Genomic DNA, 8,661 nt, shown 5'->3' with positions numbered 1-8,661 from the left:
TTTAAATTAAATATATTAATGTATTTATTTTGCAATTTTCAACATAACATTCGTATGTAAATTACTTATGAAGAAACTTACTTTAAGCAGTCCCTTTTTAGATGCCACCTGTTTAGCACTCTTTGTGAGATCGCCGAAAGTACTTTTGCCAACATATGTCAAATCTTCAAACGTATTCTTACTTACACCAGCCGCTTGTTTGCTCGCTTCCACTGCTGTTTTATGGGCTTCACCTGCCGCTTTTTTCGCATGAATTGTCAACTGGAAAAGTTGAACTAGTTAATTGATTTTGTAATCAATATATTTTCAACAAGCCCATGAAAAGGGATTTCAGACAGCTTCCTTTAAAAACTGATTTCATACTCTTGCGCATCAAATAAAAGCTGCTGTATTAGCTTAATTATTACACTTAAATCTAGGATGAAATTTCTTAAAATTTGAGAAAGATCGCCTAATTGGTTGAACGAACTTGAAAACTGCTCGGAGTTCAAATAATTATGCTCTTAAAGTTGAATAATTTGTAATTTATTAGAAATAATCTGTTAACTAATGGAAAATATTTTAATTCTATTTTCTGACCTTATCCACATGTGCTAATAATCCTTCTTGACTACTCTGCCGCTTTGTCTCCCTAACTAGCTCTTTTGCGTGTGTAGTAAAAGTATCTAAGATAGAACTTTGTCCAGGAGGACTGGAACTAAAACTACTAGCCCGGCCCAACAGCCCAGTCAAGCTTGCTCTACGGGGAGTTGGAGGACTCGTCTGAGCAGCCGACTGTAACAATGAAAATTATTACAAGGTAATTATAACATTTCAAAAACCACTAGAATCCAAGAAATGCTGTATTGTGGTTGACAGGGTGTATTAGACTGGAATACGATGATGTCATTTGGCCAATTATTTGAATGGCATCATTTGAGATGTTAAAATTTTAAAAAAGTAACATTTTAAATAACTTCTTCGCAGATTATATCTATTTATTTTTTAGCAATAAGATGTCGAATCTCTCAAAATGTTCGTTAAATAATACTCTTCAAATCCACGAGGCCTGAAAAATAAATTTATCTAAACTTACTGGAGTGTTGGACCGGACCAGCCTTTTTTGAGCTTCGCTTTGAGGTATGGGAACAGCTGTAGACTGGGACTGACTGGTGGTAGTCATTCCTGTCCAATCTGAATCACTTCCTCTACTCTTATCTCGCGCCTAAAAGTAAGATAAAATAAAAGTAAACAAATTTTCTTTAGAATAGTAAAATCAATCTTTTGCAAAACATTTACTTAAAAAACAAACGCTTAGATAAATAGCAATTTTCTTAAGAATTTGAACCCTTATTAATATTATTTGCAAAAAGAGACTGTTACAGTGAATTTGTTTGTGATAGTAGTACTTTTCTACTAATGAATCTTTATTAGCCTCCAAAATGGTAAAGATCATTTTTAATTTATCACTTTTCAATTATAGCATCGTTTTGATCAGTTAGGTGAACAACCTCAGCAACTAAATATGTAATTCATATCTTAAGAACCATCTATCATTGTAAAACCAAGAAACAGACAGTTCGCTTGAGATTGACGTCTACTCAAAATGGTCGTTTTAAAATAAATTCTTAAAATAAAACGATTAAATAGAAGATTTTCACAATTGAAAGTACGGATTTCATTTATTGTCGTTACTACTATAAAACAAAAGAAAAATGAAATGTAATTAAAAAGTGTTGATCTAGAAGGCGGAGGAGGTCATGGCCGAAGAAAGATGGCTGTTCGACCCTAGACAAATCATCTGTACTAGAAAAGTAAATTAAATAAACTTATTGTGGGAAGGTCGTCTGCTCGTTAGTAGATAAGTAATAGATTTTATTTCCATTGTATTACGTTCTTCCAAAAAAATAATAATAACAATGGGTCGTCCCGAGTTGCTCTGGGAAACGGAGATGGAGGCTGTAAAAAGCTTAACGACCCAGAAACTAGCTGAGAGTGAAAAAACTTGTGCCGACAAGACCGGTTATGTAAGTGAAAATATTGAAAGTATTTTTAAGATAGAATCTTTTTCTACTTACGTAACTATGTTTTGCACTATTATCACTTTCATCTTCACTACTAGATCCTTCTTCAGATGATGATCGTTGACTCTGAGGTGAACCTCTACTCTGGGTAGGTGATGTTTCTATTAGAGGTTGATCTCCTGGAAGTTGTAGAGTCGAAGGAGGATGATATACAGCTTGAATTTCAGAACTTGACGATAAACCTACAGCTCCTGTATCTGTAAAAATGTTTAAAGATAATAGTTTGTATTAGTACAATTCAATTTAATTTTATTAAGTAGTTAGTTGATGGTTGTGATTAATTAGCTGCATAATTAATGAATGTAATTCTTAAGAAACTTACTTGGAGATAAATCTGACGATACCATTTCTGAAACAAAGTCACTTAAAGAAGAATAAGAAGAACTTGTACTGTCAGCGCCTTCTGAATCTGAACCACTTTCATCTACAATAATTGAAATATATTAAAAAAGCAAAACTTTATTTAATAAATGAAATAAAAATATAAAACTATTTTCGGCCTTACCAGTTGGTTGTTCTTGCTGTGGGAGATAATTGAGTGCTGTTGCTAAGGAACTTGTCTCATCCCAAACTCGGAAAGTGATTGGCTCCACCTGGTGATTGAACCATTTTGCTTTGTCACCAATTTGTGCAGGATCACAAACCCCAGTTTGGACGCGCAGAAATGCCACATTACTAGGAGTCAAAGACCATTCAGCTAAGAATTCAACAGCCTGTAAAAAAAAATATCAAATTAATGAACCTGGAAGGTGCCCGTAGAGTAATTATGGACTGCAGAATTAAATACTTCTTCCTTTACCTGTGTTCTAGCAAACTTCTGCAAAAAAGGTGTTATCCTAGGTCGAGATCTTAGAAAGCTATTGATTTGTAGTGCTACAACTGGTCGAGGGTACAACCTAAGAGTTCGTGTATGCTCCGTAAAATTCACCAACAAATTTTGTGAATTAAAAAACCTTACCTGGAAAGTAATAATAATTTTTTTAGCAACCAATTTGCATATTTAAACTAACGTTTTAATCAATAAGTGAGAAACAAACCATTGCTACTCTAGTAGCTACATCCACAGAATCCACATCATTTCCATAAATGAATGGATTAAAACTTTGCGGAGCTGGAGGACCAAGTCCTGGATGAAAAATAATGTCTCCACGTTGTAATGGGCTATATCTAAAATAAAGGAGTTTAAAAGAATTATTCAATATAAACAGAATGATCATATTTTTCTAATTTACTTTTTAAAGTAGATTGTATTTTTAAAATATTCAAATGGGTTTAGGACCGTGATGGAGTTGGTGCTAAGGTTTCTGTTTGGGCACATTCCCTAGCATCCTAAGGGCGAAAACTCGTGCCTATGAAAGATTTGTCTACCTCGAGATTGAAGCAAGAGAAAACTGTCAAGCAATTAAAGCACTGAGCTATGTGTTATAAAAATTGTCTGGGGATGACCATCAAGCTTAGGAAGAAAGGAATATCTAAATTGAATGATACATAATTGTAGATTTCTATAATACAAAGCTTTAATGCTGTACTTCTGGAAGCTAAGAAAGTAGAACACTTAGGCAATCGAAATGGATTTCCAGAGTAAAGAATGAAAAATATGGCAATTATGGACATAAAGAAGAATTTATCTGGAAGATCATGAAAAGAAGTTAAGAGTGGCTTCAGTGTTTCAAGATGGACAAGCAAATGTTCGTCAGCTGGATTATAGATCAAGAAACACATAGACTGAAGGTGGCTGAGTAGGTTATGCTTCTATATTTAAGATGTTTAAGATAGAAGGCCATAAGAGGTGACAAGGAGTTCTATTTGCATGAGTGTAGGCAGATATGTTTATCTTATATTTGAAACAGTTTTCAAGGGAAAATCATAAAATTCATTTCCCACAGAAAGAAGGAATCCTCTCTGAAGAGCCGTTCACCATAATGTTGAGGTCTAACAATTTTATGAATGTGAAATACGCTGCCAAATTTCTGAGCTAAAAGAATGACAGTCTACCATAAGTTGCCTGTTCAGAACAACTTATTGAGGTTTTCTGTTTGTAACTTGTATTTGTAAGGGCCTATGCGGACTCAGCCTTCCTTCAATATTAGCGACCATACATTATCATAATTCTAGGTTACAAAAAAAATGTAATTACATAAAGTGCAGTAAGAGGTAAGTGTCTATCCACATAATATTTTGATTGTTTGGTAGGACTTATAATTATTGAAAATGTTTTTTTTTACCCTAAATTCACTTGTTGATATTGGGAAGTTTGAAAAATTGGATTCACACTCTCTCGACGTAACATATGCCCTAATTCTCTTGGTGTAGTTGTATTTGTTGTATGCTGTTGTTGAATTAGTAAATGTTGCTGTTGCTCTGGCATTCCTCCGATAGTTGTCGGCCCTCCAAGACTGCTTAGAGCCTGTAAAAAAAAAACAAGACAACCTACAAAACTAAAAGTAACAAAAAATAAAACTACTAAATACGGCTTCCTTGAAATCAATACTATCAAATACTATTAAATTAAATTAGACAGGAAATTAATAAGTCGTGCAAAAATTAATTATTTAATGTTAATGTTTTTTTTGTCTTAATATATTTATCATTTAGTATAAACAGCACTAAGGCAGATTAAGAGTAATATAATTACGTATTTAGGACTAAAAAAACTTTAAATCTTTAACAGCCAAATATTTCTATTTTGATATTCGTATATTTACAGAACACATAACTAAAAATTGAATAGATTTCGAATAGTTTATGTAACTATATTTATTAAATAGTTTATGGACAATAAACTCGAATATATATATTACATGAGATTTATTATACATATACAATTTAAGGACTTCATAAATATAGAATTAAGTTTTATTTTTTTGGAGGGGGATAATTATTAGCCATATTGAAATCTATTTTAAGTAACTTTAATGATAGAATAAAAAATGTAAATTAATAAAATAAATAACTCAATTTAAGGCAAGGCACTGTCATAAATTAGTTCATAATTTAAAAAAAGAGTTAATATCATCATCATGTGTAACATATAGTTTTAAAGTAAAACTGAAAACCAATGAATCGTTCACAAAGGAAAAGGTTTAAGACAAGACTACATAAAAAAACACAGAAAATGGAGTTAGGAATAAGACAAAACACCATAAAAAATAATATAGTTAAATAAAAAAAAAAGAGAAGTATATCATTTCTCCATTCGCCCATTTTCTGTTCAAAAATAAGCCATGAATAAACCATGAAACGATCACCACTATGTGTCTTTCGATATTCTAATAAAAACCGAGATATGAATGTAAAATAATCATGTTCATCTGTTTTCAATCAATGCAAATACAGCTTTCTACATTTATATGTACCCTACAATTATGGAACCACAATAGGGATCTTCAGAAGTATTGCAATCTTTTCTGATGGTCAGGTTGCCCTGAAGGCTTGAGGGCCTATTGCATCACATCGAAGATAACGATTTGCGCAAAGAATCGACTCAAGGAACCACAATAGCTAGACAAAGCTAATGCAAAATGCATATAATTTGGAAAGAAGGAATCTTTGTTGACAACCTCCGCCCCGAAATGTTTACAGCAACTTGTTCGAAACTGCCTTCAATGGCTCTAATAAAAATATACTTTCTTCTTGAGATAAGTAATTTCAAAATTTTCTGTAGGGGTGGGCCTAAGTATACTCGTACAACATACCTCTTAGACAGAAAGTTAAGTTGAGGTAGATTTAGCGAACCGATTATAGCAAAATGTGTCTTAGGAGGATGAAACTCCATTTTCTTAGGAAATATTCTCATTGTTTCGATTCGTAAAATTTTGTGCTTGCAATCTGGAGCCGAACAGGGGGCGAACTCTTCACTTGCCTCTTCCAAAGATTTTTTTTTTAATGATATAACAGAGATGTGAGTTGTTTTTTACGGGAGATGGAATGAGCCTAATCGTGGTAAATTACTTCCTAATGAAGCCCCACTTCAAGGTTAGAGATGAAATGCTTAAATGAGACTTCGAAGCTAATTGGAGGAGAACTTGAGGGGCCATTAAAAGTTTCCTTGCGACCGCCCCTCCTTTCTAGATTAATTATCTTTGAGAATGTTGTTCTAATACTTTTTTTTTTTTTAGTTTTAAAGCTTGAGGACCGGAGATGCATATTCCATATTAAGAAGGGAATGATATGAAAGGTGAACGATCAAGTGATAACCTTTGCAAAAAGTGGGCCGCTCTAAGCCTTGAAGAGCTATTATAATGGACCTACTACAAAATATCTCTTGTATAAATTATGAAAAAAGCAAAATCTAAGGTTAGTGAAATCTTTCATTCCATTATACCACTTAAATGTAATTGTATATATTAACTGACTTCGTAATTTAAACATTTTAATTAAAGAAAGTATGTTGATGAAAAAGGAAATCCCTGTTTAAGAATCAGTAATAATAAAATAGTTGTTGCGAGCTGTTAATGAGCTATTCATATTAATTTTCTCAATTAATAAATTAACTTTTTCACCCACAGAAAAATCAAAAACTTAAAAGTAATCTAATAAAAAACAAGACCAAAAATTGAATAAAATAATTAAAAATATTCAATTTAGTAAGGTGTCTCTAACGAAATCAAAATAAAATACACATCAATAAATACATGCAGTTTCACCAGGAACGACATAAAATGAATCAATTACATGTTATGTGCTAAAATTTACAACAAAAACCATAATGAGATTAATAATCTTCTTTTGAAAATTAAACAAAATCATTTCTAATATTTATATGTAAATAAAAACTAGCTTTTATTTTATATTAAAGCTTGGAAGCTATTAAAATTTCCAAGCAGAGGTTTAGGTAAATGAAGAAAATTTTAATGATTGTGTTATAACTTATTTTGAAGCATCATATTTTCATCTGACTCTTCTTTGACCGCATAATGGTTGTTGGTAATTCCAGCCTAACGTTATGTAATCTTCATTATTTATGACAAACTCAGTCTACTCTACGTTCTCCTATGTAAAAGTTTCTAAGATCTTGAAGCCTTAGCAGTGTAGTGTGGGATAAGTATTAATTTGATTAATAAGTTTAGTTTTTAATGGTTATTAATTTGTTTTCCACACAAGTTGGACAATAGCCAACCATGTGTAAATCATTATGATATTTGTTGGAAACTACAAAGTATCCAACTTTGTGTTAGCAATTGACAAATACAATGACCATTTTGGAGACATATAACAATTCGTATAACCCCTTCAGGATATATATTTTAAATTTGACTTAAAATGAGAAATAAAGAAAAAGTGTTCATGTATTGAAAAATCGATATTTTCTTTTTTAATGGAGTGTAAATTTAACTCATGACTTCTAAATCATGCAAAAATGATTTTGTTAAAATTAAAGTGTGATTTATCTGAATAAATTTTATTTAAAAAAAGAATAAATATCGTTAAAAAATTATTCTGTTAATTGTAGTTAAACCTAATGCAAAAATTCAATTCTTTTCCCAAAATACAGTCACAATTCAATAAGAAAAAAGTTCAATTTAAAAATTAAAATAACTTTAAGTATTAATTCAGAACATAAACTAAAATATTTTCGTTTTAAATGTCACAGTGCTGATATTTAAATTTTAATCCTTGACTACTTGGTAGCAAAAAATAATAATAATTTTTTTCTTTTAAAGAACTTATTAAATTACAGAACGCATAAATTACAAAACTGAATTTATTTATTGTGCAATTATCTTTCTAGGTTTTACTTATCGCTAATTTAACTAAATTTTAAACATTAATTTAATTATCTTTGTAACCAATAACAATAAAACTGAAAAAGAAAAGGAGAAAAATTGCTACAAACAACCATAAAACGAAATCTAATAAAAAAAGATGTTTGCTCAAGAAAATATGAATATTTTTAAGACACGAAATGAAATTTTTTAAATTAGTGAAAAAGAAAGAGACAAAAAACAAAGGAAAACTGTGCAGAAAATATTTTTAAAACCATATATTCATGAAAAAGAAAAAGTAATTGTAAAAATAAGTTTTTTAAGAGAATAAGAGTGCTAAAATTTTATGCAAGAAATAAAAAATTGTGCAATCAAGTAAAAAGATTTTTCTTTTTAGTAGAATAAATAGTTCAAATAAATAATAGGATTATGTAATGAAACCAACCTGGTCCATATGTTGCATTGCCTTTTTTTGCCACAGTAGAAGAAAGAAAGATGAAGTAAATTAAAAGGAGAGACTTGTTTTTTCTTAATTTTTGATTTGTTTCAAAATTATCCATATAGATTAATTTTTCTTTGATTGGATGTTTAAAGAATTAATATGTGAATTTATAAAAGAGAAAAGAAATATGCAGAAAGAAGTACATTAGAATAAATAAAAAAAGGATTTACTATGAACAAAATTAAGCATAAAGTATAAATTCATTCTCTAACAACAATGTAATATAAAAAATTATTTATATTATAAATGTATTTTTAGTGATTAATATATATTTTTTTCCAGATAAATATACAAATAAATATATAAAGAAGAATGTGAAATGATAGAAAGAAAGTAAGAAAATAAAACACTGGAAGAATGCGAGTGATTAAATTATAATTTAAAAGAATTA

General features: G+C 30.3%; 1 protein-coding gene and 1 long non-coding RNA gene across 17 annotated transcripts in view; one reads left to right on the top strand and one right to left on the bottom strand.

Annotated features, from left to right (window-relative positions):
* Rab3-GEF (Rab3 GDP-GTP exchange factor) overlaps nucleotides 1-8,661 on the bottom strand; it is a 42,811-nt gene that overhangs the window by 26,886 nt on the left and 7,264 nt on the right. For 12 of the 16 annotated variants that reach the window (XM_074140467.1, XM_074140461.1, XM_074140471.1 and 9 more), the window contains exons 12-21: nucleotides 8,214-8,234; nucleotides 4,289-4,470; nucleotides 3,101-3,230; nucleotides 2,863-3,021; nucleotides 2,569-2,776; nucleotides 2,386-2,487; nucleotides 2,058-2,260; nucleotides 1,076-1,204; nucleotides 580-774; nucleotides 82-261 (exon numbers count right to left, since the gene is read on the bottom strand). In XM_074140467.1, coding sequence (XP_073996568.1) covers nucleotides 82-261; nucleotides 580-774; nucleotides 1,076-1,204; nucleotides 2,058-2,260; nucleotides 2,386-2,487; nucleotides 2,569-2,776; nucleotides 2,863-3,021; nucleotides 3,101-3,230; nucleotides 4,289-4,470; nucleotides 8,214-8,234 — 1,509 coding nt within the window. The remainder of the gene's footprint in view (nucleotides 1-81; nucleotides 262-579; nucleotides 775-1,075; nucleotides 1,205-2,057; nucleotides 2,261-2,385; nucleotides 2,488-2,568; nucleotides 2,777-2,862; nucleotides 3,022-3,100; nucleotides 3,231-4,288; nucleotides 4,471-8,213; nucleotides 8,235-8,661) is intronic. The other 4 variants (XM_074140466.1, XM_074140475.1, XM_074140472.1 and 1 more) reach the window with 1 other exon arrangement.
* LOC141460474 (uncharacterized) lies at nucleotides 5,379-8,415 on the top strand. Its single transcript, XR_012462065.1, has 2 exons — nucleotides 5,379-6,359; nucleotides 7,795-8,415. It is a non-coding gene; the product is annotated as an uncharacterized lncRNA (long non-coding RNA).

The sequence above is a fragment of the Rhodnius prolixus genome, unplaced genomic scaffold (genome assembly GCF_049639745.1).
Source record: "Rhodnius prolixus isolate KJV_2025 unplaced genomic scaffold, Rpr scaffold_6, whole genome shotgun sequence".
In the NCBI taxonomy this organism is placed as follows: domain Eukaryota; kingdom Metazoa; phylum Arthropoda; class Insecta; order Hemiptera; family Reduviidae; genus Rhodnius; species Rhodnius prolixus.
The sequence above is the reverse complement of the archived record's forward strand: the minus strand, read 5'-3'. Positions and strand labels throughout refer to the sequence as shown.